The sequence below is a fragment of the Tripterygium wilfordii genome, chromosome 18 (assembly GCF_013401445.1).
Source record: "Tripterygium wilfordii isolate XIE 37 chromosome 18, ASM1340144v1, whole genome shotgun sequence".
NCBI classification, from domain to species: domain Eukaryota; kingdom Viridiplantae; phylum Streptophyta; class Magnoliopsida; order Celastrales; family Celastraceae; genus Tripterygium; species Tripterygium wilfordii.
Genome location: NC_052249.1, coordinates 2640368 through 2660321, shown reverse-complemented (window position 1 = coordinate 2660321; position 19954 = coordinate 2640368). Strand labels below are relative to the sequence as shown.

Below are 19954 nucleotides of genomic sequence, written 5' to 3'. Positions count from 1 at the left end.
TGTAGAGAATAATTGAAGCCATTCTACAGTCAAATGAATGGTTAATTGACACATAATGGTCGAATGGTGACTATAGTAATATTCCTTGAGTGAGAAATTGTAAATACTTATGGTTACTTTCAATTTTCTTTATTACATTCAGGAGAATTACATGCAAATCCAAACATTTTTTTTAACTCTCACCAGCAACACAACCTAAACAACCCTCTTAGATACACCAACCGTTTAGGTATTATCCACCATGCAAGGTAGAAATAAAGACAACCACATCCTTCTCTTCCAGAGTTGTATCAAGTTGGCCACTCAGCTCCCAGTCACAATCATTAATGAGGACTAGAACACCAGGCCTCCTGCAAAATAAACCATAGCCTTATCAGCTACAGAAGTAACAGATTAAAAGGTCACACAGTATTTTTGAAGTTTCATTCATAGCATTGTAGACTACACTTCTGCTTGCCTTTGTTTTTTTTTTTTTTTTAAGAAAGAAAAAAAAAAAAAAAAAAACTTTCCTGGGTAAGAAGTGAAAGCCTCAGTTGAAATATAAGTAATTTTAAGAAAATGGTTAGGCTTACACAGAATCTCCCTTCATGAACATTTCAGGCCTCTCCTTTATCAAATTGGTACGGACCCAACAGAGCAAATCTTTCATGGTTAGCTGTAAAATGAAGAAGATTCAGAAATTAGTATGCTTCTACAGAAAACAGCTGGTTCATGTCATATCCTATTTTGGTATCCTTTTTCGAAAAAGAATTTACCTTCTCAATCCCATTTTGTGAAGCAACGTTCACATTATGTATCTTTACGGAATCACAAAGAAGTTCTAAACCCCCACTGCATCAGAAGAGAAAAAGGGTACTAAGTGGAGAGATATAACATAACAGTCCATTAAAAACCTAAATAAGACGATACTTGCGAAGTAAGTATCCGTGGTAATTCAATCAAGGAATCATGGAAACTGTCAGCAAACATGCACATAGAAGTAAGAAGCATATTTATCCATAACTTACCTCCTCAACGATCATGCCTCACATTCACAGACATACATCAAACAAAACCACGCTCTATATTTTCTTGCTAAGGATAATAACCAATAGAGATGAATAAAGATGAAATCTTTTTAAGTAAAACAACCAAGCAATTGTCCTTACTGAAAGAGTAATTAAACAATTGACTCGAATGCATTCTGTTTACTTCCGAATGCAAAATATGTTTTAACCAAGTTCCTCATGCACATTTCAGAGAAATCACGTTCTTTATTCTTTTATTCTTCTGTAATTGTTCATTAACAAAACAACAAAGCTGATCTACTTACAGGGCATAAAAAGAGAATCAGATGAAACAAGCGAAAACAAATGGCCAAATGATTACCCGAATTCGAGGGTGAGCCGCATATCCACTGACTTCAATCGAAATTCAAAACCCTAGCTGGAGTAAGGAAAAGAATCTTTGTTAGCAGTTAAAGCACAAGCGATCCAACATCAACTAATACCACACAACACAATTATATAAGGATGCCAATACTGTACTCCTTAAAACTTCTATAGAACAGAGGGATCAAGGGTTTGGTGTGCAAAAAGCGCCCAACTGACTAGCCACAGCTCTATAACCTAGACTCCAGGACATAACTAATGATTCAGGTTCAATGAATTCGGACGCGAATCCCATGAATTTGAACAGAGCAAACTACGAAACTTGACATATTATGCATAAAATTCGAACAGGGCAAACTACTCACTTACACTTGTGGCTCGTACGGTGCGATCAGAGCTCGCAAAGCACCGTCAGCGATTGGTTTCCGATGAGTTCATGGGGATACTCCATTAGGGCTATTTTTGTTAGTACGGTGCGTTTATTCGGTGTTCCGGTTTATTCTGTTGCAATATTAATTGTCTGCTACGCAGATTTTGAGGTACCATTCCAACAATTATATCTGAACCGTTGATTGTTATTGATCAAACTTAAGCATTGTCCGCCGTAGGATTACAACTACTCAAGTTTTTGGCTTGATTAAAGCTGTCATCTCCCTCTGCTATTTAGCGGGGCATCCTCTGCAACTCTTTTGTCGAGTTTCTCCGTTCGCATCATCACATCACAAGTTGGAAACCGCAATTAAAAGGGATTCGCTATTCTTGCATTTGCTTGTCCATATGGTGCGAAAGTCGAGGAATGGGCAGAGTGCCTCAACCACCGGAATTTCTGTCTTCTTCAATCTTTCTCGTCGAGTTTGTGAAGCTATGGAGGTTTGTAAAACATGGGTCGGAAGGAATAAAGAATACGTGCACGCATTGGAGTCTCTTGCCAATGTAAGATTCAATAGCTGTATGAGTTATTCAAGTTTCAGATTTATTTTGCAAACACAGATATGTTTCTTCAGACATTTTCTTTATTGCATATATAGACAGAAAGTACGAAAATTGGAGAAGGGAAATGATCCCCAAACTCTGTTTGCTTATGATTATGGTAAATTTACCTTTGAAGTCTGTCTTAGTTTGCGTTCTCTCATCTACTAGGGTAATGCCATGTTTTCTCTATCAAAAAGCAGCCATTTAGTATGCAGTCGACTTAGTTTATTTTCATTATTTACCATTTTCCTTCATGGGTCGTCCTTATGCTGGTTGTTTTATCCACTGAGAGTCTCAGACAACTTCATTAGTTTATTGTTTCTTTCGTCAGAGTACAATTACTTAGTATGTAGTTCTACACATTTTTGTTTCAACAATTGAACCATTTTCCCTTGTGGATCTTCCTTTTACCGGTGAGTAGTATGCATGATATACTAAGCAATGCACTGCTCTGCATTTAACGTTGAAACTACAACCAAGTCACTGCAATGGGGCTTCTAACCGCGTATTTTCCGTATACCCAGACTACAGATCCGAAGGTCGCATTAAGACCGTCCATCACAGAAGTTCTTTTGTATCCAATAAAAGTCACTTTGTAGCTCAGTTTCTGACCGAGTTTCTTAAACTTTAACATCTTTGGTTGTACAATCACATCTACACCACTGGGTTTCTCCAGGTGCACCAAATACTTACTCTTTGGAGTCCCAACATTCGTCGCAGTCCTCATGTATGTCACACTAATATTTTTTGCTTCCCCAAAAAAATTCACAGCAAAAGAAGGGTAATTCAGGTCACCAGGCTGAAGAGTTGAGTTTCTTGGGCATGTATAATGGCTTCTGGATACTGCAGCAAATTGTGAAGAGTTATAGTTTAAACTACATAGATAGTTTAGATAATCCTCAGGAGTAATATCATAAACAAGCCCCGGATCAGCAGCAGCTTCAGGATTAATATGGCCTGAACCAAAGTGGAATGGGGTGGCAGAGTTACCAGAAGCAATGTCAGTAATCAGTGCCTTTTTGTTGTCCATAGTGTAAGCAGTTGTCATGATGGCTGATTTAATTGTCGCAGGGGACCAATCTTTATGGAGTGACTTGATCAGTGCCACTAAGCCGCTAACATGGGGGCATGACATTGAGGTACCTGAAATGATATTGTACATAACTCTTCTCTTATCACTTGTTAGTAGAGTTGGGCTTACTATGGGAACCCAGGCAGCCAAGATGTTCATCCCCGGTGCAGTCACATCTGGCTTGATCACATCAATTCCTACAGAATTAGGGCCTCTTGATGACAATGCAGCCATGATTGGTGCACGGGTTCCATACACTGTCCCGTGGAAGACAATGGACGCCGTCGGTTCCTTAGATGAATTTGCATATTCAATGATTGCATTGCTTGCCAAGAGACCAGTAGCAGTTGCTGGCAAAACATGTGCATCAGCAAGGAGTTCATCGATTAGGAGCATTCCAGCACCACCTGCTAGTTTTACTTGCTCTCCTTTTAAAGTTCTGTCGATTATACCTGATTGGCACAAAACAATCTTTCCTTTAACAAGTCTTTTGTTGAGTGAGCCAGGAATGCAGTACTCAGCATCATTGCCACCTGCAGTCTTTCCGTACACAAGAGGCAATTGGCCAGTTGCGTTGCCTGTGTACAAAGATGAACCTTCATAAGTGAGCCCATTCCCAAGCTTGATAGTTGTTGGGAAACTCCTATCAGGATAGCTAGCAGCAATTGTCATGATCCATGGTGCACTATTAGTAACGGTGTAAAAAGATGGGCCAGAATTGCCTCCAGAGCATACAACAGAAACTCCTCTTTGGATGGCCCCAAATGCAGCTATAGCAAGATCATCCAGATAATAAGGTGTCGGTCCAACTCCCACAGAGAGGGAGAGTACATCAACACCATCAGCAACAGCTTGATCTATAGCAGCCATTACATCAGAGATAGTTCCATCGTATGGCCATATCACTTTATAAACAGAAATTCTGGATGTGTACCTAACACCCCTTGCTGAGCCGCTCGCCAAGCCAAATAAACTTGCGTTGTTTACAACACTGCCTGCTGCTGTAGATGCTGTGTGTGTCCCATGTCCGAATGCGTCCCGAGGGGACAAGAACTCAATTGTTTCATTCACTTTTCCATAAGTTGCTTCATACCCTTTATAGAAAGTTCTTGCACCAATTAGCTTCTTGTTGCAATTTGATGGTGAAAACATTGTGCCATTCTCACAAATGCCTTTCCATCTGGAGGGAATTGCGGACATGCCTGAGTCTTGGAAGCTTGGGTGTTCAGGCCATATTCCACCATCAATCACTCCAATCACTATGTCAGAAGCCAAGTTGGACGCGCGCCACAATCCCTTGTTGAATTGCAAGCCAAGGAATTGAGGAGTGTGAGTTGTGTGGGCGCTTACAATTTTGTCGGCTCTGGCGAAGAGAAAGCCATCCATTCTTTTCAAGGATTCTAATTGTTTGATGGAAAGCTTTGCTGCAAAACCAGATATGGTATTTTCATAGATGTAAAGGAGATCAGGTGGTGCTGTGTGTTCTTCTTCCTCCTCATCAATTGACAAGTTATAGACAGAATCCATCAAGCCTTCATACCATTCTTTGAGGTTTGAGGTCACCATCTTTGTCTTGTCCATGTGAATTATGTAAGTTTGCTTCTCCACTATAGCAATTGATGTTGTAGCCACCAGAACTAGCAACAGAAATAATGCTCTAAAGATCATTGTAGCTGTAACTGAAGGTGTAGCTTGAAGAACCCAATTCTGGGAGAGGAAATTATAGAGGCAAGGAAGACAGAGTAACTTGTTCCTTTTGTTTGGACCAAGCTAAATGGCTATCCACAAGGACGAAGACTTGTGCAGGGAAAGGCAAATTAATGTATAGCATGCATCAATTTGTGTAGAAAATCCCACAATGGCACAACCCAGAGCCAGCCTCCCCACCATCTCGGCCCATTGGGCCGTGGCAGTTCCCAGCCCACCTTCTTGGAAAAGGCTGGACAATTTTCTTGGAAAAGGCTGGACAATTGGTTGAAGACTTGGGTAAGCTTATAAACTAGACACCAAGCCCCTCAACAATTGATGTGAGATTTTTATCCCTTTAACACCTTTTTAACACTCCCCCGCACTCGTGGACTGGGTATCAAAGCCCAAGGCCCAACGAGTGGACTTTTTCATCGGGGACGAGCACACCTGCTTCGATACCATGTAGAAAAGCCCACGATGGCACAACCCAGAGCCAACCTCCCCACCATCTCGGCCCATTGGGCCGTGGCAGTTCCCAGCCCACCTTCCTGGAAAAGGCTGGACAATGAGTTGAAGACTTGGGCAAGCTTATAAACTAGACACCAAGCCCCTCAACAATCGATGTGAGATTTTTATCCCTTTAACACCTTTTAACACTCCCCCGCACCACCTTCTTGGAAAAGGCTGGACAATGAGTTGAAGACTTGGGCAAGCTTATAAACTAGACACCAAGCCCCTCAACAATCGATGTGGGATTTTTATCCCTTTAACACCTTTTTAACAATTTGATAGAACCAGCAATCGTGAAAGGTGAAACAGGTGTCCCAAGCTTATAGAAAAGAGAAATATAAGGGCATGCTATATGTTGTCTTTTTTATGTATTTTCAAACTAGTGGGGGCGACTCAATGTTTGCAATCACTCAATAATGTTGGTCGATTTTTCGAATCGTAGACGTAGAGAACTCAACCTCCTTTGAGTCAAAGTTATCAAGCTGGCCATTGGGGGTGGAAGGTTGCAAAGAATGTCCAAATCAAATTCTAATGCATTAAAAGTCTTTCTCTCTCGACCGAAAGAGTTTTCTCTTTCTTCTTCGATAGAGTGTAAGGGGAGTTCTTATTGTGTGGCAATAAGGATAATCTGTGATTTTCCTTATGGAGGATCTTACAGATAAGTGGAAGAAGTTAAACCTTACAGGAGTGGAAGAGCAGGGGTTGCATCTCGGAAGAGAAGATCTGGAATCCTCATCAACAAAGGGAGAGTTGAGTCTATTAGGGAAACTTTTTCATGAACGAAGTATTACTGGAGAAGTACTTTCCAATACTATGAAAAGTTTATGGAAATTACGTCAGCATCCTAAGTTTAAGGATCTTGGGGGCAATCTGTTTGCAATCGTCTTTGATAATGAAAAGGACAAGTTAAAAATTATGGAGGGGAGGCCTTGGTTATTCGATCGACATTTATTGGTCCTACAGGAGATGCAGAGTATAGTTCCGGTGCGGGAGATCCCTTTTGTTTCAGAGGTGTTTTGGGTGCAAGTACATAATCTACCTTTGGCGGCAATGACGGAGAGAGTTGGGAAGCTTATTGGCAATTCAATTGGTGTCTGTATGGATGTTGATACTCAAAAGGATGGACTAGGATGGGGACCGTATTTGCGTATTAGGGTTTTGATTCCTCTATATAATCCTCTTCCTAGGGGAAAAAAGTTAGATCTGCCGGATCGTTCTGTGACAGTGGGTTTTTTGTATGAATTCCTTCCAAAGTTCTGTTATAAGTGTGGGCGTATAAAACATGAAAAAGGTGGATGTCCGGTGGTGTCTTCTAGTCGTCTACATGAAGATGAAGATCAATGGGAGTATGGAAATTGGATGCGGGCACCAAGTTTTACAAGGAGGCAACCAAGTATGAACAGTAATGAGAATCGGCGGCGGTCTTTTACGTCCGGTGATCGGTGGAAACAGGAGGAAGACAATCAAAAGAGTCAAAGTGCAGATGGGAGTCAATCACGGGAGCCAGATAAGGTGGGAATTGCTTTTGAGGAGTTATCATCAGCAAATCACGGAGTTGAAAAGGTGGCTATTTTTGAGGAATGTGCAAATAAATCGGTTACAGCAAATCAAGGGTTAATTACCCCTAATGTTGATCCCTTTTTAATTGTAGATTATGAAGAGGGCCCATTGGGGGCCCATGGTAATAAGTCCATGGATGTTATGGACAAGTCCACAAAGGCGAATGAGGTAGTGGTGCAAGCTATGATTTCTCGAGATGTCCATACTACAGATAAAAAATGCCAGAAAAATAGTTGGAAGAGGAGAGCACGGGCCATTGGAGAAAATACTGCTCAAACTATGGAGATTGTCGAAGATAATGTGGGAAGAAGTAAAGGCAATGGGAAAAGATTGGCGGAAGTGGAGATAGGGGAGAATAAGAAGCAGTGTATTATTTAGGCTGTTGAACAGCCTCCGCCAAGATCAATGAGTCTTCTAGCCTGGAATTGTAGAGGGCTTGGGAACCGATCTACAATCCGTGAACTTGGCTATTTGGTTAGAATAAAGTCCCCACACATTTGTTTCTTAATAGAGACAAAACTACATTCTTCTAAAATTGATTTTGTTCGCAATAAACTCCACTTCAAACATGTTTGGCAGTGGATTCAATAGGTTCTAGGGGTGGTTTGATGTTACTATGGAAGGAAGAGGTGGATATTTCAGTGCTTTCTTATTCTACTCGGCACATTCATGTTGAAATTAAGGAAGGGTCTGATGTTTTTTAGTGGAATTTAACCTGCTTTTATGGTCATCCTGAGGCGTCACAAAGGAAATTTTCATGGGATTTGTTACGTTTTCTTTCTGGTTCGATACAATCTCCTTGGTTATGTGTAGGAGATTTTAATGCCATTTCAAATGGTGGAGAGAAAGTTGGGGGTAGTGTCAGATGTGGTTCATTGATGGATGATTTTAATAATGCATTAGCAGATTGTAACTTGTTAGACTTGGGGTTCTGGGGGAATAAATATACATGGAGTAATAGGCGAGGGTGCCCTGAGTCTTTTATTAAGGAACGATTGGATCGATCTTTGGCTACTGTGGATTGGTTAGTGAAGTTGGGTAGCTACCAAGTTGAGTACATTAATACTATATCATCTGATCACAACTGTCAATATGTATGTTGGGATGATCGAGTATTACGAAGAGGTGCCCATACTAAGCGATTCCGTTACGAGCCGAACTTAGGAGCCAAGGAAATGTGCAAGCAATTGGTGAGACAACAATGGGTACGTAGACCTGGTAGGGAGGGTGGTCATATGGCTTTGAAAAGTCTGCAGAATAACCTTCAACAATGTGGCCCAAAAATTCAGCAATGGATGGTTAAGGAGAGACAAAAATATAGCAACACAGAAAAAGTCCTGAAGAGAAGATTGGATTCACTAGTTGCTAATGAGGATGCTGGTAAACAAGAGGAGATATCGGTAGTAAGACAGCAGTTAAATGAATTGCGTGAGCAAGAAGAAGAGGTGCTCAAAAATCAGAGTAAGCAACATTGGTTGCAAGCTGGCGATCAAAATACCAGTTTTTTCCATACTAGTATGAAAATAAGACAGAATTTGAAGCGAATTGATCAGATAGTTGATGAGGATGGGGGTTTGAGGAGTACAGAAGTGGGTGTCGCTGAAGCATTTCATGAATATTTTTCCAATTTGTTCTCGGCAGGTAATGAAGTGCAGGATTACTCTTTTCTGGATCCAGTAACAAAAGTGGTTGATACGGAGATGAATGAAGATTTATGTAGAATGGTTACTAGAGAGGATGTATGGGATGCTGTACGTAGTATAAGTAATCAAAAAGCTCCAGGCCCGGATGGTTTTTTTGCTGGATTTTATCATAGTCATTGGGATACAGTGGGTGAATGTGTGATAGAAGCTGTGCTTGAATTTTTTGCTTCTGGAGTTATGGAGTCTGATGTCAACCTTACTCATATTGCTTTGATTCCCAAAACAAAAGAAGCACTCAAGGTAACTGAATTTCGCCCCATCAGTTTATGTAATGTATCATACAAAATTATCTCAAAAATCTTGGCTAACAGATTGGGACTTATATTACATAAATGTGTACGAGGTAATCAGTCTGCTTTTATCAGAGACAGGCTAATTACAGATAACGTCATTGTGGCCTATGAGGCGTTGCATTCCATGAGTTTATTAGCCCGGAGTAGAACAAGTTACATGGCGGTGAAACTCGATATGAGTAAAGCTTATGACAGGGTGGAATGGCATTTTGTACAAGAGATTATGGTTCGTTTAGGCTTTTCTGATGAATGGCAGAAGTGGATTATGCAATGTATCAGTTCGGTGACATACAGAGTCCTTGTCAATGGTTCTACTACGGACTTGATTATCCCAACAAGAGGTATTAGGCAGGGTGATCCACTCTCTCCTCTTCTTTTTGTCTTATGCACGGAAGCCTTGAGTAGTAATTTAAATGCTGCGCAAGCTGCTCATACTTTTCGTGGATTCCCATTTGGTAGAGGCAGGCTACGTGTTTCTCACCTGCTTTTTGCCGATGATAGCCTTATTTTTTGTCGTGTCAAAGACGAGGATTGGGAGTGTATTTTCAGTATTCTAACTGAGTATGGAAGAGTCTCGGGTCAAATGATCAACTACAGCAAGACCAGTATTTTTTTCAGCCGATTTGCTTCTCCTTTACAGAAAGCACGAATGATTTCTATGATTGGGGCTGTGGAGGCTAAAAATTATGATAGATATTTGGGGTTGCCGGCAATCGTTGGAAGATCACGGAAGTCGGCCTTTCTTTATATCTTAGATAAAATGAGGAAGAAGGTCATGGGTTGGTCACATAGAAACTTATACAAGGCAGGTAAAGAAGTTTTTATTAAATCTGTGTTACAAGCTATACCCACGTATGCAATGCAATTATTTCAATTTCCTAAGAGTCTTTGTACTGAGGTGGATCAAATCCTGCGTAAGGTGTGGTGGGGTGATAATTCCAAAAGTACTTATAAAGCTTGGCTTTCTTGGTCTAAACTTTGTGAATCAAAGAAAAATGGAGGGATGGGTTTTAGAAATATTGAGGCGTTCAATGATGCATTACTTGCGAAACAGTGTTGGAGAATCATTATAAACCCAACCTCGTTATCCAGTCGTGTATTGAAAGCCAAATATTTTCCGAACACTGATTTCCTTAAGGTGGAGAAGAAGAGAAATGCTTCTTACTTGTGGACAAGCTTCTTGAATGTACGATATCTGATAGAAGATGGATTGAGGTGGAGGATAGGGAATGGAGCAACAGTACATATTTGGGGGAATAATTGGTTGCCGGAACCAATTATATATAATGTTAATATAGAAGAGTTAGGCATTCCCATGACAGCTATGGTGGATACTCTTATAGATTGGTCAATTGGGTGGTGGAATGTTAGACTATTAGAGGAATTGTTTGAGGTGGAAACAGCAAGTATGATATTGAAACAACCAATTGGGTCTCCTTATGTTAGTGATTCAGTATATTGGAATGGGACATCCAATGGTTCATACACAGTTAGAAGTGGATATTACCGTGCGATTGAAATAAGAGAAAGACCATCTGCTTCTTGTTCGGAGCCAATAGCTAATCCTTGTACTACGGTTTGGACTCATATATGGTCCTTGAATGTCCCTCCTTCCACGAGGGTTTTTCTTTGGAGTGCAGTCCATGAAATATTGCCTACTAATTCTTTGTTACATCATAGGCATATTCTTGATAACCCGGTTTGTCCATTGTGTAAGCAGAATAATGAAACAACACTCCATGCACTTTGGGAATGCCCTTCGGCACGAGATGTATTTTGTGTTAGTCTCCGAAAATTACAAAAGCTGAATTCGTACTTCAATGTGTCCTTTGGGCAGTTTTGGAATGATATAAGGTGTGTTCTTTCTACCCAAGAAGTATCTACTTTGGCAATCACAATGCCGATGATCTGGTTAAGGAGAAATAAGTTTGTACATGAAGGGAATTTTATGCATCCTACACAGATAGCCTTGAGAGGCATTCATACAGCTGATGATTTTATTAAAGCTAAACAAAGCTTGGAAGTCCCTCAACCTGGCGGAATTTCGGAGAATAATCAACGGATACTAGAGTTCTGGCGAGGTCCTCCTAGGAATGTCGTTAAATCTAATTGGGATGCTGCTATACATACTCAAACTAATCGTACAGGTATGGGTATTGTATTTAGAGATGAATATGGAGACGTTTTGGCCAGTTGTGCATTGGTGAGATCTACTATACTAGACCCGACCTTGGCCGAAGCTTTGGCTTGTTTACAAGCAGTGAAATTGCCTTCTGAGTTGGGCTTTACTGAGTTGATATTTGAAGGTGATTCTGTTGTCATTGTTAATGCAATTAATGGGAGTGTTCCAACCCGTGCTGTATGGAGTAAAGTGATAGAGGAAATCAAGAGATTGCTAGGCTATTTCATGAGTTGGAAGGTTATCTTTGTGCGACGTACAGCAAATTTGGCTGCTCATTCCATGACCAAACATGCGCTCCTCGTCCAAGACATGCAGGTCTGGATTGAGGAAGTTCCTAGCTCGGTTGTGAATATTGTTTATGCAGAGAAGCTAGCTTGGGAAAGAGATATGCAAGGCCTAGGAGGAGAATCAGCATAAGGTGTCTTATAAGCTGATTTATGTCTTATTATTATATGTTTTGTCCAACTTTCTTATCTTGGTTGTATTCCATCATTATGGTGGCCCGAGTACCTTTGATGGTCTCCATTTCTTTTACTTACGTGGTGAGTTCTGAAATATATATAGGGTCTTTTGACCTTTTCAAAAAAAAAAAAAAGACTCATTGGTCATTTGAAATTATTTTCCAGACTCCCATACTAAAAAACCAAAAGAAGCATGGTTGGCAATTGGCATACAACAAAACATAGTTTTTAGACCTGACCCGTGCATCGAACCGTCAAGGCTGAAGGTTCGAGGTTCGACCGTTACGATGAAGGTTGAACCGTATGTTTTTAATAAATAATAAAATAATGTATTTGAATATATAATATAAGTATATAGTATATTTATTTAATATATATACAAAATAAATATAAATATATAGTATGAATACTATAAATATATAGTATAAATATAATATACTATAGTATATATACGAAATGAATATAAATATAAATATAAACTGTAAGTACTTTGTGGTTTTTATTTGTTTATTTTCTTTTTAAAACCTCGTTTATATATTTATATTTATTTTATTCATGTTCAAAAAAAATAAAGCTGTCTTGTGGTTGTAGTCTGTAGGCTGTCGTAATGTGGGACTGAGTGAAGTAAATGTTGAAGCCAAAACATTTGCATTTGTAAAGAATCCCACATCGCTTGCAAAGAAAATGAGTCATCAAGTGACGTCAATAAAACACAACAAGAAGGCCCACCTTTGTCATGTGAATGTAAAGTCAGCAGTGCTGACGTTGTGCTTTTCAGAGCTTTAGCATTTACTACAAAACCCAGCCAGCCGGTTTTCATCAAACTTGACGGTTCACGGGTTTGACGAGTTTTACGGATCAATCGACGGTTCATGACGGTTCAATGCGTAAACTGTCCAAATATATGAAATGGCCCGAGAAAACTTTCGGTTCACAGGTTTTGCGGTTCAACCGGCGGCCCGGTCCGAGTTTAAAAACACTGCAACAAAAGTCACTTTGTATTATTTTAAAAGTATATTTAAATATTTATATTATTTTTTTGTATTATTTGTTCATTTAGGATAGCTAATCTTTTTAGTTTTTTTTATGAATCTACAAATTTGCCGCCTTCAATTTGAATATGTAAAATCTAACTCATCAGGGCTCATTTAAACTTAGTCTACTTAAGCTGTTCAGTAGTTTTATAACCAAGTTACAAGGCAATATATGATAGGAGACTGGCAGGTCTTTGGTTTTATTCTACTTACATTGAAATACTATTATCCTCTGCCAGCAGTTACGCTACAGAAACTGCATCCCAAGTTACTGCAATGGGGCTTCTAACTCCATATTTTCCGTTCACCCACACTAGAGATCCGAAGCTCGCATTAAGACTGTTAACGACTCTTTTGTACCCAACAAAAGTCACTTTGTAGCTCAGTTTTTGACCCAATTTTTCGAACTCTAACATCTTTGGCTCTACCATCACTGCTACTCCATTGGGTTCCTCTAGGTGCACCAAATAATTACTCCTCGGGGTCCCAACGTTTGTCACCGTCCTCGTGTATGTCACATTTAAATTTTTTGCTTCACCCACAAAATTCACAGCAAAAGAAGGGTAATTCAGATCACCTGGCTGAAGAGTTAAGTTTTTCGGACAGACAAATTGACTTTGACTCCTTGATATTGCAGCTATTTGAAAAAAGGTGTAGTTTAAACTACATAGATAATTTAGATAATCCTCCGGAGTAATATCATAAATGAGCCCCGGATCAGCAGCAGCTTCAGGATTAACGTGTCCAGAACCAAAGTGGAAAGGTGTCGCAGGTTCAGAGTTGGACGCAACATCAATAATCGGGGACCTTGTGTTGTCCGTAATGTAAGCAGTTGTCATCAATGCTGATTTAATTGCTGCAGGCGACCAATCTTTATGGAATGACTTGAGTAGTCCGACTATGCCGCTTACATGGGGGCAGGACATTGAGGTTCCTGACATGATATTGAACATAACACTTCTCTTATCACTGGGGAGTTCACTTGGGCTTATTATGGGTGGCCAAGCAGCCAAAATGTTCATCCCTGGTGCAGTTACATCTGGTTTGATCACGTCAAGTCCTACAATATTAGGACCTCTCGACGAAAATGCAGTCATCATTGGTGCACGGGTTCCGTACACTGTACCGTGGAATTCAATGGAAGCCGTTGGTTTGCTAGATGAGTTTACATACTCAATGATGGCTATACCTGCCAATAGACCAGTAGAAGTTGCTGGTAAAACATGTGAACGAGCAAAAAGTTCTTCGATTAAGAGCATTCCAGCACCTCCTGCCATTTTTACTTGCTCACCCGTTGCAGTGTCGCTAATTTCACCTGCTAGGCACAAAACGATCTTCCCTTTGACAAGCGTTTGGTTGAGTGATCCAGGAATGCAGTACTCAGCGTTTTCACCACCCGCGGTCTTTCCATACACAAGCGGCAATTGATTTGTTGCGTTGCCTGTATACAATGATGAACCTTCAAAAGTTTGTCCATTTCCAAGTTTGATAGTTGTTAAGAAGCTCCTATCAAGATAACTTGCAGCAACTGTCATGATCCACGGCGATGAATTGACAACAGTGAAGAAATCTGGGCCAAAATTGCCTCCAGAGCATACAACAGAAATTCCTTTGTTGATGGCCCCAAATGATGCTATGGCAATAACATCCAGATAATAAGGTGTGCCTCCGCCTTCCAAAGACAGAGAGAGTACGTCGACACCATCTGCAACAGCTTGATCCATACTAGCCAGTATATCAGACATAGCACCCTGTCCTTCTGTCCCCCATAGCACTTTATAAACAGCAATTCTAGATGTGTACATCATACCACTCGCTGAGCCACTCGCAAAGCCAAATAAACTTGCATTGTTAGCAACACTACCTCCTGCTGTAGCCGCTGTGTGTGTCCCATGCCCGTTTGCATCGCGAGGAGACAAGAACTCATTTGTTCCATTGATCCTTCCATAAGACGCCTCATACCCTTTGTAGAAATATCTTGCACCAATTAGCTTCTTGTTGCAGTTTGATGATGAAAACATTGTGCCATTCTCACAAGTGCCTTTCCATCTAGAGGGCACTGCAGACATTCCTGAGTCTTGAAAACTAATGTGTTCAGGCCAAATTCCAGTATCGACCACTCCAATCACAATGTCAGAAGCCAAGTTGGACTCACTCCACAGCCCCTTGTTGAATTGCAAGCCAAGGAACTGAGGAGTGTGAGTTGTGTGGGCGCTCAGCATTTTGTCGACATTGGCGAAGAGGAATCCATCCATTCTTTTCAATGATTCTAATTGTTTGGTGGAAAGCTTTGCTGCAAAACCAGATATGGCATGTTCGTAGACGTATAGGAGTTCAGGTGGTGTTGTACCTTCTTCTTCTTCTTCCTCTTCAGTTGATAAGTTATAGACTGAATCCATCAAACCTTCATACCATTGTTTGAGGTTTGAGGTCATGACCTTCGTCTTGTCCATGTGAACTACATACGTCTTCTTCTCAACGATCGCAAATGATGTTGTAGCCACCAGGGCTAGCAACATAAACCATATTGTTCTAAACTTCATGGTAGCTGTAAATAAGGGAAAAAAATAAAAGATAATGAAGATAATCCATAAAAAAAAAATATTCCCAAACATGATCAAAATTGAAAATTTTGAAACTATACGCATGGAAAGAGTCTGTTTATGTACTCACCTCTTCCCTTTTCTCAACAAAGGTGAAGGAGTAGCTTGAAGAACCAATTCTTGGAGAGGTGATTATATAGGCAAAGAAGAGAGGGTGATTATATTGGTAAACAAGTGGAGCTGTTTGTTATCATACAATAAATTATCTTTTAATTTTAATTAAAAAAAAATCTTGACTAGTTCTTTTTGTTTGGACTTTGGAGCAAGTTGAATGGTTCTTTTTGTTTGGACTTTTGCAGGTGGAAAGATGGAGAAAGGATACATTGTTGCATAGAGGGTAGTTGCAGGATACATTGTTACATACAACTAGTAAAGAACTTTACTAGTTTTTTCTTTGATGGGTCTTACGGTTATATCAGTAAGAATGCAACCAAAATATTTATAAGGATCAAACCCACCATTAACCACTAACAAGACATTTTGGTTTGAGTAAGTTGAGCCTAAAGAGAAACAAAATCTTGTAGACCTGATGCATTCATGAGAATCGAACAACCCAAAATGGATAATATTGTTGATGTGTATGGGGATATGGATTTACAACAAACGTTTTTTTTTTTTTTTTTTGTGTAGTGGGTTTTTCTTTTTGGTTTGTGGTGCTTTCACTTGGGACAATTTTTTTTTTCATTTTCTACATCATTTGCAGCCCAGTCCCAGCTCAACCCGTCCTCAGTTCGGATTGCAGGCTGACGAAATAACAGATTGATCTAAATTTATCAACACTTTATTTTCAATTCATAGTTTGCTGTTATAGTGACATGCATAACTTTGAACTTTTCTTCTATTTAGGCGTTTAATTCAATGGTTGTTAGCATATTAATTCATTAACAATTCCCATAGAAAAATTCAAACCTTAGGAAACTTTTACATAAATCGAAATTTTATTTAAAGTCAATCTCCAACAGATTTCAAAATTTTTATTTTAATTAAGTTGATTTAAAACAAACTATGACAATTTAGTTTTGGGGATCAAATTTTTGCAAGGTCTACAAAACTAGTAATTGATAAAAGAAAAGTAAAATTGGTGCAACAATGGACTCAATATAAAAAAGTTGATTACTGTTGATGTTCTTAGTATATTTAAAAGAAATTTTATGTGTTATATGTATAAAGATTGAAGGGTAGAAGAATGGTAAAGGTTCTGGACTACCCTATGCAACCCAAGTTTAATTATTTTTCCTAATTTGACTTTTTCAATAACTGAAACACGTTCTCCCTGATTCTCTTTTTAATAGTGAATGTTTCCCTGATTTATTGGAAAACAAATATATTCCAACGTTATTATTTTTTTTAATATATATCAAGAAAAAGCTCTGGTTTTAAAGTGAATCATTTTTTTGAGAAAGATAGACAGAAAATAAACACAGCAAATTTTGAATAGTGTTCTGAATGTGCACAGATCACTGTTATAGAGAGAGTTCTAGGCTTGTTTTATCCTGGGTACACAAGAGGTAGAGTCGCGAATCGTCTTAAAGAGAGCGACCTAGTTCGTGACCCAAGCCACGGTTTCAATTTCTTATTCAATCTCCTTATCTTGCAGACTTGAGGTAATATCTTTAACAATTACACCAATATAATGAGTGATTTGTCGAAAAAAGTTGATTATTCAATAGAGCCCCTTTTTTAAAATTCACCCAGGACATTAGGTACGCCACTGGATCATGTGTTCCAGCGGGGAGTGAGATCGTTTATTGAAATTAAATACACAATATCTTAGTTGGACGTATATAAGTCGATCAATCATCATCCGTATTATGCATGCCCAACTCAAACTTCATTTGTTTAATTGTGGATTGGTTGTGCTATTAGTTGGTGGCTTGTTGAGGCATTTTAGTCGTTTGACCTGGTAGTATTCATTAATTCATGACACATGGAGCTTGGTATCATGTTGGATTAGATTTATGGAATTGTGTTCATTAGTTTAGAATGTTATTGTAGTGACTTCTAATTGTTCGATCATTGCCTGGGTGAAATTACTACAATTTTCTTGTTAATTTGCCTCTAATATGTATTAAATGTTTATTTGTTATTATTGCTTCACCATGAGTATCGGGTGACAAAAAAATCGGTTCCATGTCGACATTACGTGTTTACGAAATATTTACATGTTCAGACCCTAACCCAGATTGGATTTCATATGTATTTAATTGATCAAACCTGGTATGGTTTAAATTCAACAAGTAAATCGGGTAATAATCTAATCCGGATTAGGATCCGCATAAGTAAATCGGACAAGATTTCTGTGTTTGGACCCGAACCCAATTTTAAATCAGACATATAACTTATGTCCAAACTTGATTTAATTCGGGTCGGACAAATTCAATCATTCGGACCAATAGAGTTTTGTCACCCCTACCCATTAGTCTTGGCTAGACTCCCTTCATAGAAACCTTTTGTAGTTAACGTCGCCTCGTAAATATGGGTTATGATGATTATGAAAACATTGACAACAAGTTTGATTCTCCATTGAAGCAACATTGACAACAAGGTTGTGGCCTAACGCACCCAACTTTTTGAACTTTGAACATATTTTTGCATTGTGTATGTGTGACTATTCTTTTTGTTTTCATCTTTTTCCCCCGATTGCGCTGCTATGCGGATGTACGTAATTTCTCAATATAACCAAATTATGAGCCAACAAATGACAAGAACCGAAGTGCACGACATTGGTTTTACTTACCACTTCTAAGTTCTAACCATTCTTATTTTTTAGCTAATTTGCCAGCAGCTACACATAACTGGCATTTGTAGCGTCTTCTGCCATTTTCTTCATATTAAGCCATTGTCTCTCTTTCTTCTTTGGATTCTTCCAACATCAAAAGTGCTATATTTGTAGCAGTAACTTTTACAATCGTAGAAAAGTCAATCTTGATGATGTGGAGGTTCGTCTGCACCATTGAATTCTGCAAGCTTCACAACAAGAGCAACCGTGAGAAGCTCTAAGACCGGACTGGGGAGTGTTGGTCGTAGAGACTCTGACGGTCAAGTCAGTAATCACGAAAGAGAAGATGACCATAGAAGGAAGACCGATGATGAATAGTGTTTGAGCTGGGTATTCGATCGTGAAAATATGGTTTTAAAGTAGTGTAATATTCTTGTGTGTAATGGGCATCATTCCTTTCCCATATAAACTCTACCAAACAGGCTATTTGTTTTGATAATTGTGTTGTAATGTTAAAATTCAAACGTGATATTTCTTGGGGACGCTTATTCATTTTCTCATCTCCTAACTTAAACTTCTCCTCTTTCTAAAACTCAAATCTCTCCTCTCTCGACACCTCACGCTCTCTCTCTCTCTCTCTCTCTCATCCCTTATGAGATTTGACACGCTCTCTGTCTCACACAATGTTGAAGATTCTACTCTATCTTTTCAATCTCTCTTTTGTTTCAAATCACAAATCTCACTCTCTTCGTTTTTTTTTTTTTGTTTTCTTTGAGTTTTTAGTTTTTTTCTAGATTTGTACTTCTAAACGAATCTGAATATATTGTAAAAACTTCGGATATACTATTGATCTGTTGCAGGTGTTGTGGAAGAGAAACGAAGAAAGAAACGTTTTTTGGTTAAAAAAAAGATAGGCTCTGTGTCTTGCAGAGAATCAAAATTAATCTTATAAAACCGATATATTATAGGTGAAAATCAGAGATCCTGACAAAAAATTGTGAAAAAATAACAGTGAAATTTCATTATTCTCATAGCACAATGAGACATGGCCTTAAATAGTGAAATTTTATTGTTTTCAAAGAAGAAGAAAATTGAAATCACGATTTTTTGTGTAATTTAAAGGGAAATGAGTCTTTTTTTGGGTAAAAATGTTCTAAGAAAAGTGAAAATTTTTACCAATTTTTTCGTTTCCAAAAAATATCGACATTAAAGAGTTTTCCACATTGATTATGAATATATATTTTTTACTCCTACACGTATTTTGAAAGAAAAAATATTTTGAATTTTTTTTGAAAAAAAAATAAGCTGATCATATTAGCATGACATCGCATACTAAAAGACAATGTCTAAATACTTACAATGGTAAAATTATCTTTTTTCTTTAAGTAAGTTTGTCTTTAATAAAATTTTAATGTTTAGCCTTTTTTTTGAAACAGGGATTTGGGGAGGGGGTAGGATTCAAACCTACGACCTAATGGGTGGGTGATCCTTTACATGAAATGTGATTACCATTCAACCAACGACTCACTTGCTTTTAATGTTTAGCTTAAGGACTTATTGATATAATACTTTTAATGAAGTTCTTATAGGTCTATAAACCTTACATGAGGGAGATTTATTGGTAAAATCTTACATGAAGGAGATTTATTGGTAATTAAACCTTCTTTTTTTTGTGTACTAGATAACCAAAAGATGCATAGTTGCTGTGGTAATTTTTTTGGTAGCCAACAAAAGTCCCTTTCTAGCTCAGTTTATGACCTAATTTTGAAAGTATTTGCAAGTGGCT

General features: G+C 38.7%; 4 protein-coding genes across 5 annotated transcripts; 1 reads left to right on the top strand and 3 right to left on the bottom strand.

The window, feature by feature from the left end:
• Positions 1 to 85: 85 nt before the first annotated feature.
• LOC119984394 (ubiquitin-related modifier 1 homolog 2-like) lies at positions 86 to 1863 on the bottom strand. Of its 2 annotated transcripts, none has more exons than XM_038828313.1 (5): positions 1740 to 1863; positions 1369 to 1425; positions 756 to 831; positions 573 to 655; positions 86 to 350 (listed from the first exon to the last, which is right to left on the bottom strand). In XM_038828313.1, exons 2-5 carry the CDS (start codon positions 1389 to 1391, stop codon positions 233 to 235), a joined length of 300 nt encoding a protein of 99 aa, XP_038684241.1. In that variant the 5' UTR covers positions 1392 to 1425; positions 1740 to 1863; the 3' UTR covers positions 86 to 232. The 2 variants fall into 2 exon arrangements, with proteins under 2 accessions (XP_038684241.1, XP_038684242.1); XM_038828314.1 differs by having other exon boundaries at positions 1736 to 1837.
• A 773-nt stretch (positions 1864 to 2636) lies between these two features.
• LOC119984392 (subtilisin-like protease SBT1.1) lies at positions 2637 to 5210 on the bottom strand. The gene has a single exon (XM_038828310.1). It carries the CDS (start codon positions 5080 to 5082, stop codon positions 2812 to 2814), a length of 2271 nt encoding a protein of 756 aa, XP_038684238.1. The 5' UTR covers positions 5083 to 5210; the 3' UTR covers positions 2637 to 2811.
• Positions 5211 to 8051: 2841 nt separating this feature from the next.
• Positions 8052 to 11768, top strand: LOC119983379. Its single transcript, XM_038827064.1, has one exon. The coding sequence runs from the start codon at positions 8052 to 8054 to the stop codon at positions 11766 to 11768; it is 3717 nt and encodes a 1238-aa protein (XP_038682992.1).
• A 1207-nt stretch (positions 11769 to 12975) lies between these two features.
• On the bottom strand, positions 12976 to 15594 carry LOC119983987 (subtilisin-like protease SBT1.1). Its single transcript, XM_038827728.1, has 2 exons — positions 15520 to 15594; positions 12976 to 15394 (listed from the first exon to the last, which is right to left on the bottom strand). The coding sequence occupies exon 2, from the start codon at positions 15387 to 15389 to the stop codon at positions 13089 to 13091; it is 2301 nt and encodes a 766-aa protein (XP_038683656.1). The 5' UTR covers positions 15390 to 15394; positions 15520 to 15594; the 3' UTR covers positions 12976 to 13088.
• Between the last annotated feature and the right edge of the window lie 4360 nt (positions 15595 to 19954).